Here is a 14822-nt window from a genome sequence, read left to right as displayed (position 1 = left end):
GTGCAAAATGCCCCCTAAACTTAAAAATTTAGATTTTTTTCTTACCAAAAATCATACATTTAGTTCTTCAAGTAGTATATTGTACCTATTATCATAAAAATTCTATTCACAAGAAAATGAATGAATATATGCCAAAGAAATCATGGTTTTGTCATGTGCAGCTTTTTCATTCATATTTCATATTTATCAATAAGGAGCATGATAAATTTTTTACAAATAAGGTAAAACTAAAAATCAAACATTAAAAAGATATCAAGTTGTTGAAATAAACCAAGACAAGAATGTCATAGCAGCAGAAAATTAATATCTATCACATAACTTTGTAGTACAATGTGATATACCGGCTTCATGCAGAAGGTCTATGACATAATCTATTTAACATGCTGCAACTAATAGATATGGCATTTCATGCGTTATAAAAATTATATCATTAATTAAGTTGCAAATTCACAAACCTAAGCCTTGTTTCTTCTTCTTTATGCAGATATTAACCTATGAATTTTCTTTATGAACACACAATTATCAAAGACTTGTGTACTTTATGACTGCATACTCTAACATAATTACCAACTTGTGTAAAAAAAGTCTTCTAAATATGTATATATTTAAAACACATGAGAGTAACATACCTTCCATAAAGATTTATATGACCAATAGCTACATAAACATACATTCCATAAAGATTTATATGATCAATAATTGTTAATTGTTTGCCTTTAATATCTTTTGAGTCAAGGATAAAAAAAAAATATAAATTTTCAAATTTATGGGGCATTTTGCACATAAGTGCAAAATTTCAGGGGGGGTATTTGATCATAACTGTAAACAGTTAACATAATAATTTGACGGAGGGAATAAATTGATTAACATTATACAATTTCAGAGGAGTAATCGAAGTTTTGTTAATTTCAATAAGGTAATTGACGAAACCTATAATTTCAAAGGAGAAATTGACTATTTACTCAAAATAAAATATATTACGTTCATTTTCTTTCTTCTTTTACCACATAATAATGGTTTTAAATTCATCACATAATAATAATAGTTTCAAGGACAATCAAATTAATAGAAATGGTTTTCCATCAATTATTACAAAGTTTGTTATTAAAATCAAGTCTCTTTCGATGTACTTGTTCAAAAAACAAAAGAAAATAAGTCTATTTCCACTATTTTTATTGCACTAACGTTTGAAAATTATAAACGATATTTTTTTATAAAATTTAAATTTTGATTAAAAGTAAAAAAAATATAAATGCTTTTTGCTTTCAAATTATAACAAATTCAACTAACCATGATTATATATTTTAATGACACAACAATATGCAAAAAAATATATAATCTAAATTCTTTTTTTTAATGACACCAACAACAATCTATATAAAGAGTTGTTTAAGAAAATAATTGGATAATGCAAAAGTAAACTTTTTAAAGGATAAATAAATAAAAAAATTGGACATATATATACTCATATCGTGTTTGTTACACTTTTATTTTAATATTTGAATTTTTTTTGTTTATTTGTTATATGTGTTATTTGTATTGAAAGTTGATGGTAATTTTGAAGAGGCAAAATAGACTATTTTCTTTTTATATATAGTATATATAAGGGATATTAAAATAATTTTATTAATTTATTATTGGGATATCTATTGATAAAAATGCTACTAAATCTGCATTCATATTTATTAACTAATGTATAATTGAAAATATTTATTTATTTTATTTGTACGTATTTGGTTAAGCTACATGATTCGTACGCGTGACAGATTTTATTTGCGGACATGGTTATTTTTTTTCCTCATCACCCCTAACACTACTAAAAATAACTTTTAAACATTCACAAAAAATATTCAAGTAACTTTCTAAATTTCTATGTCTGTTTTTTGTTTTAAGGGAAATGTTTATGTCTGTTTTAACTCTCATAATGTTCAACACTTAATCTTGTTTATACAACAACTCTGGATTAAAAAAGGCATCCTAGTACTGTACTGCTATTTCTGAGGAATATATATTATTACTTTATTTGACTGGATTCCTGAAGTAGAACTTCAACAGTCCCAGGATACCATACATTCACTGACACGTCATCATAAATTTGTAACACGCTGTCATTTTCGTACAGGTAGGTACTCTATGTTATTTATGTATTGTGACTTGAGCTGTTTGTGATTCTCATTTGACAATTTTCTTAAACATATTTTTCTGTCCTTGCTCATTGCTCATTGGCCCAAACACCAAAACCTTAAACTTCTCGATCAGCACAATAAACCGCTTTGAGTCCAACAAAAACCACTTTTAATTAATTCCACAAACCATTTTCTTCCCGTTTTAGTTTCAACATCCCCTCTCCTAATAATCCTCCAGTAAGTTTCTTCCATTATTCTTCATTCTTAATTTATGCATGATTGTATTTTATTTTGATTTCTATGATTATTCAATAATTAAATTCATTATATTCAACCGATCAATGAATTTTTTATTTTATCAATTTCAACTCATACGAATCAATATATTTCAGATTCAGCTCATTGACATACAAAGAAGAGATTAAAATATTGCAAGAACCCTAGCTAGTAGAATCAAAGATGGGAAGAGGAAAGATTGTGATTCGAAGGATTGAGAATTTGACAAGCCGTCAAGTGACTTTCTCAAAGAGAAGAAAAGGGTTGATGAAGAAAGCTAAAGAACTATCCATTCTTTGTGATGCACAAGTTGGATTGATTTTGTTCTCCTCTACTCACAAGCTTTATGACTATGCAAGTTCAAGGTATAGGATCAAATCATTTTCTTATCTCTTCCTTTTGGTTTTATTTTACTGTGAGTCATCATCAAAATTACTATCAAATTTGTGCATATATATTTTTCATTAATTGTATTGGTTCAAATCATTTTTCAAGAAAATTAGTTGTTATTGATAAGGGAGCTGACCTGCGTATATATTGTGTTACAATTGATCATATATGCATGTATATTAATTAAACCTTTCAAGTTTTACTAGACTGATTCTCTCAACAACAACAAAAAAAGTTTTACTAGACTGCTCGTGTTCAAAGTCTGTCTGTCTGTCTCTAATGTTTACTATACTTACGGTTAATAGTTTATTACACCATATTTATAAATTTGTTTTTTAGGGACTAGCTAACTATTTATTGTGTTTCCTAACGAGTACTCTATAGACAATCTTCAAGGATTTTAAATTAATAAAGTGAACAATTGTGATTGAGAGAAAATAAAATGTTGGCTAATGCATTTTTGAAAATAAGGAAACAAGATTCTGACATTTTTCATTCGCTTACAAAAGCGATTTTTATATTTTCATTGTTTAAAAAAAATATTGTACAAGTAAAACTAACATAAAGTTTAGAAAGAAAGAAAAAAAAACGCAAAACAAATGGAGTCTAAATTCCTCAGCTAGATTGATGAGTGTCTTTTATTTTTTAGACGAAGTGGTAAGCATTAACTAAAACTCACATAAACAATTACGAATTCTCGAGTTTAAATATAAATGAAGGTGTTCAATCTAACAATATTAATATTGTCGGTTGAGTTATGTCTTAGAGTTAAAATGGTTGGTGTATTTTACTCACTCAAACTTACTACTATTTATACTTCATCCTATTTAAGTTATATAATCACAATTTCTCCATGGAATATCTACGTAGTAAAAATAGCATCCTATTTATAATTCTCCAATTTAAATACTCACAAAAACCTTAAAATTATAAAATAAAAAAAAGTATATATAATATATATGTTGTTATAGAACTTGTTAAAAAATGTATTGTTATAGAAACATGTAAGTTAGAACTTCATAATTTGACTATTATTTGCTCAGGTTGGAAATGAATATATGTATTTCAAAACTTACTGGCTAGCCATGTTGATTGCGGTTATGGTGCATAAGGAAATCTTTATGTATCCTGCATAAATCCATAAATGGTTTTTGTGAATTGTACTCTAATTAAACCATTAGATGTACTTAATGGTTTCCAGCACCCTGCATAAATCATAGTATGTTTTGTATAAAATTATGTCAAAACCATTTTGCTGTGGAAATGGTTTCTGTGAGTTGTACTCCAAAACTATTTTTGGATTTATGCAGGGTGCATAAGGATTTCCTTATGCACCATAACCGCACCCGCCCATGCTTGCTTTTAGGATTGTTGGGAAAACCAACGAAGATAAAAAATATTGATACATAATCAGAATACGGTGAAATATAACGTGAAAACTTCAAAAATATATGTATTTCAAAACTTATCGGTTGTCCCATGATTGCTATTAGGATTGTTGGGGAAAACCGACAAAGAGAAAAAATATTGATACATAATCATAATACGGTAGAATATAACGTGAAAACTTCAAAAATAAATACAAAATTATCGTTGTCTAATGACAACCAAAAATTAAAACAATGTAAAGAGATAAAGTTTTGTAAGTAGCTTGAGTTTGATTGACTGTGTCCTTTCTGAAATTGTACAAGAGAAGTATTTAGGCAAAAAAAATTCTTATGTATCACATAACAATATAACATGTTACCTACAACGTTTAGCCTTGATCGGCTATTTGCATGTGTAATGCATAAATTTTCCCTCATTGAAGGGGTGCGTGGAACCTCATGTTTGGCTGGCTGGTAGCTCTTCATTTTGTCGCATGATCCGTTGGCAGAGTCTAAAGTGCACAACTTTCCTCGAAACGTAAGTATGTGCCCATCATTCCTTTGGGTTAGTGGCATTACATACGTGGAGTGCGAGTTGGTTATCTCATTGTTCAATTACACTGAGTCTTGATTAAGTTTGATTACTTCAAGATCTATGTATTCCTCAGTATACTATAGAAAGAATCGTTTGACCCTTGTTTGGGGGTAGAGTGCTCGCTAACTTGGTATCGGCTTAGGGAAACTCGCCTATTTTTAAATTGTTTATCTGCCAATTTTGCCTTACATAATAATTATTTTTTAGGTGTAAACATACCTTAAGTATTCCCATGAATAAGTTTTTTCTTTGTCATGTCTATACATTTCACACATCTGTATAGCTGCACCTCATTCTACTCCTCTCAAATGTGTATTTATTCAACGGAAATCAAACCGTGATTCTCTTTACAAATTCGACTATGCTTGACCAATTAAGTCGCATTGGATAGATCTACTAGTTTAAATACGTAGCTAATTACTTTACTAGTTTTTTGGACAAAATATAAATTTTTTTTTGAAGGAAAATATAATGTTTTTTGACACCATAATGTCATTTGATTATGCCCCTATATATATCATCATGAGTGATGCCAAAATTGTAAAAGGTTAGTGTAGAGAAACTCATTTGTATATCTTTTTTTGCAAAAAAAAAAAGTTGTACTTTTTTTTTGAAGGAAAAAAAATTGTACTTATATACCATAATAATATAAACTATTTATGAACAAAACTTTGTCAAAAAAAAAATTGAACAAGACGTTTGCACAAATAGGTAAAATATTTTATATTGTGTGAATTAATGCATGGGCAGTTCACTTGTTGTATTCATAAAACCACTGCTAGTGTTAATTTATTCATAAAAAGAATATTTTCATCCCATTAATACAAATATCAACATTTTTTGCAGCATGCAGTCAGTCATCGAGCGCTATAACAAGTTAGTAGAGGACCATCATCAAGCAATGGATCCTACTTTGGAACTCAAGGTAATACAACCATGATGGGAAGTGAATTTTATCTTTATTATTAATAGTATATGAACTCGTTATATTGTATACATCCATAGATTTTAGGCTATAATGTTGGGTATATGTTGTGCTAGGTATTTAATTTGTACAATTTGTAATGTTTAGAGTATATTTTGTATTTGCTCAAAAAAAAAAAAAAGAGTATATTTTGTACTCTTTTATTTACAATTATACATTTGATATTTTTAACACATAAAAAACACAACTCATATATCACTCTTTCCTACAGCCACCTGCATATGTTATTATTCGAATAGTTGCAGCTTTACATATATTGACATTCTTTTAAACTGTGTATTTAAAATGTAAAAATAATGAAAAACCACAATGAGCACTTTAGTCGTTACAAAGAAAAATTCAGAACCAGCCTACTTTTCAAGAAAGCTCAAAACCTACTTCCAAATGAATAAATGGATACTTTAAAATACAATCAAACAAGTGATCATGTACTATCCATAATAAAGTCGACATAAATGGAGGATCCTAACTCCCTGGTTCAAAAAAAAAAAATACAAGTTCCCTAATTCTATAATAGGCATATAATATAAGTACATGTCATATCAAAAGTAAAGTCATCCCCCCTTTACCATAGTCCACAAAAGATACAAACAAAATAAATAATGTGAGAGTTAACTTAAAATCAGGTTCTGCAAAATCGTGGTACGATGGCTGGGCAACATGGCACGATTGGAGGTTTCAGTTTTGAGGCAAGTCACTGGAAAAATCGTGGCACGATGGGGTCGCATTGTGGCACGATGGTGCATTGGCAGCGAATAACAGAAACGTATTTTTGGATGCAGATTTGTTCCAAATTTTAAGCGATACTTTTACAATAAATATAGACCTTGTATCAGAGTAAACTTTGAGAGATAGAGGGGGTGAAACAAGGGCTTAGAAAGGCAACAACAAAACTAGGGTTTGTATATAGTTTGTCTCTTTGGCAACAAACACTAGGGTTTGAGGGTTGATTCACCTTGGGAAACACTATTAGGATTGAGTCTCTTGGTTACGGGAAGAGGCTGGGACTTTGGGTAGAATTAGGCGGGAGACTTATTCTTGTAATCCATTGATATCTCTTTTGTAACGTTACTCATCATATAGTGGAACGGATGGCTGCTCTCTCCCCCAGACTAGTTAAATTTGGACCGAACTGGGTCAACAAATTCTTTTGTGTTCTCTCTTCTTTTCTCTCTTGCTGTTTTCTACTTTTGGCTTGTGTTTATAATTGTTTCATACACTTTATTTTGGTTGCCTGATTATCCCTTGCTCCACACATCAAGTTTGTTATTGGTGTGATTTTTCATCGAATTCGCAACAATTGGCGCCCACCATGGGGCAAGGGTCAGAGGATAATCAAGTATCATGGGTTCAAAGTGGGATATTGAGAATTTTACCGGAGATAACAATTTTGGGTTATGGAAGGTAAAGATGGAAGCGGTGTTAATACAACAAAAGTGTGAGAAAGCTTTGAAGGGTGAAGGTTCGTAACCAGTCACCATGTCACGAGCGGAGAACACCGAGATGGTGGACAAGGCCAGGAGTGCCACTGTCTTGTACCTCGGGGATAAAGTTTTGAGAGAAGCAGCAAAGGATCCAATCGCGGCATCGATGTGGTCAAAGTTTGAATATTTGTATATGACAAAGTCTTTGGCTCATTGGCAAGTCTTAAAGCAACAACTTTACTCATTCAAGATGGTAAAGTCAAAGGCCATCATGGAGCTACTTGTGGAGTTCAACAAAATCATTGGTGATTTGGAGAACATTGAGGTGCGTCTTAGGGATGCGGGTGCTCTGATGGTGTGGTGATGTTTGGAGGATGAAGAATGTGATGTGTCTCACCTTGAGATTGATGCCTAGTGGAGCGGTGATCGTCTGGAGAGACGTTAAACACTCAACATCAGTCTGGAGAGGCGGAGGCAACAATATTCATGATCTACCTGTTGAGGTGGAGTTTCAAGGTTGAAGACATAGTGGGATGTACGCATTTGCTAGTTGAGGTAGAGTACGTTCAGCGTGAGGTGCATTTGAACACACCGGTAATGGTACGACTATGGAGGACCTTGGGTGCAATGCTCTATGGTGAGCAAGGGATTTCTTCATGAAGACGGAAGGCATTCCGGAGGTTGAAGAATGTATAGCACAGCTTGCGGGATTACCCTAAAAAAAGGCCAAGGGTGATTGGATGCAAGGAGACCTTCAAGGAAGCAGGAGATGTCCTGTGTTGAAGAGATTATGGTGAATGCTTGTGGAACTACCTAAAATTCCTAGCGTAGTTGGACTGCAAGGACCTTCGAGAAGGCGGAAGACATTCTGATGGTTGAAGGGGATAAGGTGTGCACTTGTGGAACTACCTAAATTCCTTGAGTAGTTTGGACACAAGGATCTTCAAAAGGGCGGAAGGCATTCCGATGGTTGAAGAGGTTAGGGTGTAAACTTGTGGAGCTACTTAGTATAGTGAGAAGCAAGGGAAAGAGCAGCAAGGTGGTTGATAATTGGCATCATCACTGATTTGAAGTCAAGGTGGAGAATTGTGAGAGTTAACTTAAAATCAGGTTCTGCAAAATCGTGGCACGATGGCTGGGCAACGTGGCACGATTGGAGGTTTCAATTTTGAGGCAAGTCACTGGAAAAATCGTGGCACGATGGGGTCGCATCGTGGCACGATGGTGCGCTGGCAGCGAATAGTAGAAACGTATTTTTGGGTGCAGATTTGTTCCAAATTTTAAGCGATACTTTTACTATAAATATAGACCTTGTATCAGAGTAAACTTTGATAGATATAGGGGGCTGAAACAAGGGTTTAGAAAGGCAACAACAAAACTAGGGTTTGGATAAAGTTTGTCTCTTTGGCAACAAACACTAGGGTTTGAGGGTTGATTCACCTTGGGAAACACTATTAGGATTGAGTCTCTTGGTTACGGGAAGAGGCTGGGACTTTTGGTAGAATTAGGCGGGAGACTTATTCTTGTAATCCATTGATATCTCTTTTGTAACGTTATTCATCATATAGTGGAATAGATGGCTGCTCTCTCCCCTAGACTAGGTCAATTTGGACCGAACTGGGTCAACAAATTCTTTTGTGTTCTCTCTTCCTTTCTCTCTCGCTGTTTTCTACTTTTGACTTGTGTTTATAATTGTTCCATACACTTTATTTTGGTTGCCTGATTATCCCTTGCTCCACACATCAAGTTTGTTATTGGTGTGATTTTTCATCGAATTCGCAGCAACTAAGATAATTCACCGAAAATGAACCCCTAACCACCGATAAACTACATGCGGAATTGATATGGAAAAATCACACTTTGAAAACAAGTGTACATACAAAAGACACAATTTGATGCTTCAACTAGGCATGACAACAAAACTCATACTCGCGGGTACGCATCCGAACCAAACTCAATTTGACGGGTTTTTCTCGCTTTAACTGGGTTTGGGTATGAGTTTGAGTTTTCCCCGACTTTAAAACATGTGTATAGGACGAGTAACGTGGATATAGGTATCCATCCTTAACCCATACCCAAACTCGTTCCGGATGTAGAAAATCAGTTTATTACCACTTTTATATAAATAGAAACTCAAACTCTAAATCATTTCACTCACACAGTAGAGTCTCAGACTTTCAGATGACATCCACTTGTCATATTTCTCTTTTTTCTCCTTACATGCGTCACACTCTCGGCCTCTCTCTTCTCCTTCTCCGCAGTCATCGATTGCCATCATCTTTTTGCTGGATAATGCATTACAACATTGCGCTCGGGGCTTCAAAATAATCATTTTAATTAAAAAAAATATCCATTGCGGGGATGGAGATGGGGCGAGAATACCCGAACCCGGCGGGGACAAGGATGGAATTCAATTTCTCATCCCCGCTGGATATGGACAGGGTAACAGGTAAGTATATGAGAGTAGGGTATGGGGACGGGGAAGGTAAAACTCATCCCCACCCCGCCTGATTGCCATGCCTAGCTTCAACAACTAAAATTACCTTTATCCCTCATCATTTGACTCAAAAAGGAAATAAAATGAAAATCAACTTGGAAGGAGAGATAATCTTCCATTGGAAACTCAATACCTTAACCATATCCCTCAACAACTAGAAGTCGGCATGAAAATAAGTGATAAAGACTTATAAATCAAAGAGATTGAGAAAATAACATTGTGCAAAATCACACAAACCTATTGTTTACATCTAAAAATAATTATATTATTAGTCAAACTCGAAAAATAGAAGATTGAGTTATTGGGCGCTGAAGCCTCTCAACCAATTGAAGGTTAGGAGATGCTAGAGTAGCCGAGGAAAGGGGCTGACCTTTCTCGAGGTGACCACTTGAGAACATGGGTTTTTAGAGGTACGTAACTGAGTCAAGACATAGTGGGACCGGACAATGACGAGAGAACCATGTTTTCCTTCTTCTTAGCACCATTATCCGCTATTAGGAGTGAGGGAGAAGACATGGTCTCTATTGGAGTTCCACACCAAAGATCTTGTTAACAGACCATGTCGAGGAGAGGGTCGTGATATATTTAATAGATCTCGGTCGAAGCGAGAAATCCTCGATCACTACCTGGAACATACGACAACTAAATGAGATATGTTGATAAAGACCAAAGTGGCGGGCAATGCATTGTGGATTACAATACTCATTTGAAGTCGGATTAAATCGGCTAGTAGGTTTTAACCCACAAAACAAGTGCCTAGTTGTCAAAATATACGACCAACTCTCATTAACAAATGTCTGAGAAAATGGAGCCAAGTCATTCATTCTAGTGTCAATAAATAGGGAACCTCAAGATACTCTTTGACCATTTTGAAGAAGGGTGAGATACAATTGCATTTCTAGAACAACCATCACTTGAGCCAGTACAAACAAAGTATCTAACTGAACCAATGTAGAAACGCATTATGCTCGACTTCCATAACATCATCGAAGATGCCATCATTATTTTTAATAAAGTTTTTCCAATCCACAGAAGATTCCAATGAGAAATTTTAAGAGGGAATAGGAGTATCATTAAAAAAGGAGCTTCAACCCTAGTAATAGACATTCCAAAGATTGTTTTAACGTCAAGAATAGTGGGAGACACAATTCTCATGGGAAGATGAAAAGGATGGAATCTACAGATCAACACAACATAAAAGTGTATAAAATTTCTAGGGTTAAGATATTAGAGTTGACCCTTGGTGTAGTCTCATTGTTATGGGAAAATATTTTATATAACCACTATGTGTCCTCACATTAGTTGAGGCTCCCTCATACATATCTCTGATATCTCAAATATAGGTATCCTAACCTATTTCTTCTTCAGGGCTTTCCACAAAGTATTTGTAGGCACTCTATCATATGTATTCACCAAATCAAGGAGAATTAAGTGCAAGAGAGAAAGGTCAAACACTTACTTTGATGAAATATCTCCACCCAAAATGTGTAGAATGTGTTTCTCAACCCTAGTTTATCGCCCAAAATCTCTTAACCCAGAACCCTTATGTTTCCTTGAAAGTTCCCTTTTTGGTGATTCCAAACAATGAGGTAAAAAAAACTCTAATTATAGAAAATTTATAAATAGACTAAACTATCCATGTTTTTAAGTCAACATTTCACTATAATTCTCCAACTTTACTCGGAAACAGTGATGATATCAAGTTAACCATCAACCATCTTGCTTATTTCACCAATGATATCAAGTATTCTTAACATTGCCTCTCCAAACTAATGATGAGTATTGTTAACACAATCTCTTTAGGTTAAGTACTCACAGAACAACCTTTCCAATATGAGGTTGAGTATTATTTGCAGACTCTTAAGGCCCCTCATTGAGTATTTAATGTATCTCCAAACCCTTCTTACGATTGTGGATCCACTTGCGTCCAACTACGCTTGATAGTCCCATAAGTTGTATCATTACCTCTTCAACACCTAGAATATATTGTGTACTTTTAATTATTTTCTTGCATTTAAATACCCTTGGCTTTTGAGGTAGTCCACGAGTTTCAAAGTCTTAGTTTTCATGCTCTCTATTACTTCCCTGAACTTCCTCGGTTTTGCGTCTTGCACTTTTTCAAACTCAATTAGAGCATACCACACAAGGGCTCCATAGTCTTGTTAGTCTAGTGCAACAGTGACCCCTTTTCCCTATCTATTACAAGATAACTAGGAGACATTATTGGTTGTCTTATTCAACTTCAAAAATGTACATCCATTATATCTTCTGCCTTATAATCGGAAAAATTCATTCAACTGTTATGAAAAACTCCCAATCATTGTCAGTTTCCAGCATTTCCAGTACACTTCCATCACCTATCAATCCTTGTTCAGCTATTCCAACTAAACTCATTCATTAAAATGCACCAAACCAAAATTAAATATCACATTGCTCAGAGGATGCACCACACTTAAGGCTAGGTTAGATCCTTGGTCCTAATCGTCCATTGGACCTCATCCAGAGTAATAGTGTCTTCCTTTCCATAAAGGAGTGCATCCTTAAATTGCTCAGAGGACCTAGGAGATGAACTAAACAAGAGTTAAGTTGTATCCTTATCTTCAAGATTCATGTTAATAATCAACAAATCATAAATAATTTTGTTGAAAATCTCTTCTCTTAGAGATATTTCCTGAATTAAGCCTTTTAAATTCTCTCGAACTTTATTGTAATATGCTCTTCAAGCCCTACCAGAGGTACCTAAGCACTACTATCTTTAAAGTTCTTTCGTCTCACTATAAATTTTAGGGCTATGATATGATCTTATATGATTTTTAGATCCACAATGTCCTTCTTTCACTTCTTATCAACAATGATACATATCCAATTTATCAACCTTACTTTGCTAGTGTACTAAAGCTTAAGATCTGAACTATCTAATTCTTTCACATTTCCTCTCAACCACTTGGTTTCTTATAGGACATGAAATTGATCCTCCCCCTAATCAAAGTTTTCATTGTTTCCATAGATTTTTTTATAAGTGTGCCTATATTTCTTGTTCCAAAACAAATTCTACTCTCATGAACTAACTTTTTTATCCACGCCTATTCACAAAGATGTGAGGACTCTCGAGTATTTTTCACGGCATCCAGGTGGCGATCCAACGACCCATGCTCATTAATTTGACATTATACTCAAGCTATACAGTGTGTTACTTTCGATTGATGATCTAGCATTCATATTATATTGTATTTGATCCATGTTATAGAGTCAACTTACATTGGTTGTCGACTACCTAACACAACCCTCTCCTTTTATCTGGGCTTTGGACCGGCTATGAATAGCAAGGCTAACAGAAAGTTACCATTCATGAACTTCTCATTCATTCTGCTGCACATCTACCTTACCCCCATACCTATATGATAGAGGATGTTAGTACAATTGATACTATTATTAACTTCTCTAGTTGGAAGATATTGGTAAATTGACGTAATGTGCATAAGCTGATTAATTTTCACAAGCTTATACACAAAGCTTAATGAAATAGTTATGCTTGCTCTAATATTTTGATTTATAAGATAGGTCATGATCATTTTTTATGGTTTGCCAAAGACTTCCTTAGAACTTAGATGCTTATTTCATAAGTTCTACAAATCTAAAAGTACATTGCTTCCTTCAAAAAAAAAAACTAAAGGTACATTGCTTAAATAGTTGTATTACTATATACGTGCTAGTTTTGGCAAAGAGAAGCAGCAAGCTTGAGGCAACAATTGCAGCACTTGAATGATAGCCAAAGGTAATATATTAAACAGACTTGCATTAAATGAATATAAGAGATATTATACTTGTCAGCAATAAACAAATTTAACACAAGAAAGGATTCCACATCTCACTTTTTGGTAAATGCAGGCAATTGATGGGCCAAGAACTATCTGGTTTAGATTTAAATGAGCTGCAGCATCTAGAAAGTCAATTGGAGATGAGTTTGAAAAGCATCCGCACGAGAAAGGTATTTATTGGAATTCAAGTGTGAAAGCTTAATCCCACATCGATTAGGAATGAACTAATTGAATGATATATAAAAGAGGTTTTTTGGTTGTTCCGGTATTTAGTCTTATATATATAACACAAACATTTATTCACCTGCAGGGTCTAATTTTTAGTGATGAGATCAATGAATTACTCAAAAAGGTTGCAGAAATCAGACTTGGTTAATGTCTTTTGATGATTTAAAGTTTTCCCAGCAAAGTTCTTACCAATTTTCCGCTGATGTCATTGTAGGGAAGCCTTAGTAGTCAAGAAAATGAAGATCTTCATAAGAAGATAGACCTCATTGGTGAGAAAAATGCAGAACTAGAGAAGGTAAACAACATCAAGGAAAACACATTCTATAATTTAACAATATGTCATTGATCATACTCATGGTTCATAAATGTTCAAAAGTATGCATGGTTCATAAATTTATAAATTGTTCCAACCTCGAGTACAAGGCAACACTTTTCTGAGGTATTTTCTGCATTGAGTAATTTATGTGAAGACTCGCGATTTCGTCATGAGAAAGCACCTCAATAGAGAGTGGATGTTTATGAACTACCATTAAACTCAATTCTCAAACAATGTAAGACTTTTTGGCGTGCCTGCAAATGAATAAAAAAGACTACACACAAACACAATATAGAAGTGTCACGCATAATGATTTATACTTTGTTTGCTCTATTGATTTGGAAACTAGGTTATTGGAGTAAGGCGTAGGGAATATGCAACATCCAATGCCTCACACAGTACTATCAGCTATGGACATGATATGCATGATGAATCAATCAGTCTCCAGCTGAGGCAGCCACAACCGCGACAGTGAACCAAATATGGGGTATTCCCTCAAAATGAGGATGTAAAAACTAAAACATTAGAACTATAAATATGTTCATTTTTAATTTCATTGTTACTAAAAACTAATGAGCTATAATGTCTGCATTACTAGAGTAGATGATCACAGCTGCAGATATACTCGATTTGGTTTATCGTGTCTGTCTCATAAGCTGTCAACAGATTAAATTAGTTGCCAAAATCAAAGCTTCCAACTTGTCTCCATAAACTTTAAGGATTGCCTACCTCTGTATTGTAAATTTGTAATGTCATCGACATCGTTGTGTTGTGCATGGTGTGGTTTTGTGATTTCTTAT

The 14822-nt window shown here is 33.9% G+C and overlaps 1 protein-coding gene across 1 annotated transcript; it reads left to right on the top strand.

Annotated features, from left to right (window-relative positions):
* The first annotated feature begins 2189 nt into the window (after window positions 1–2189).
* On the top strand, window positions 2190–14717 carry LOC11416417 (MADS-box transcription factor 23). Its single transcript, XM_024781848.2, has 8 exons — window positions 2190–2363; window positions 2519–2767; window positions 5601–5679; window positions 13374–13435; window positions 13549–13648; window positions 13789–13830; window positions 13921–14001; window positions 14372–14717. Exons 2-8 carry the CDS (start codon window positions 2586–2588, stop codon window positions 14495–14497), a joined length of 672 nt encoding a protein of 223 aa, XP_024637616.1. The 5' UTR covers window positions 2190–2363; window positions 2519–2585; the 3' UTR covers window positions 14498–14717.
* The last annotated feature ends 105 nt before the right edge of the window (window positions 14718–14822 follow it).

The sequence above is a fragment of the Medicago truncatula genome, chromosome 4, assembly GCF_003473485.1.
Source record: "Medicago truncatula cultivar Jemalong A17 chromosome 4, MtrunA17r5.0-ANR, whole genome shotgun sequence".
Classification (NCBI taxonomy): domain Eukaryota; kingdom Viridiplantae; phylum Streptophyta; class Magnoliopsida; order Fabales; family Fabaceae; genus Medicago; species Medicago truncatula.
Note: the sequence above shows the minus strand (reverse complement) of the source record. Positions and strands in the feature narration are given on the sequence as shown.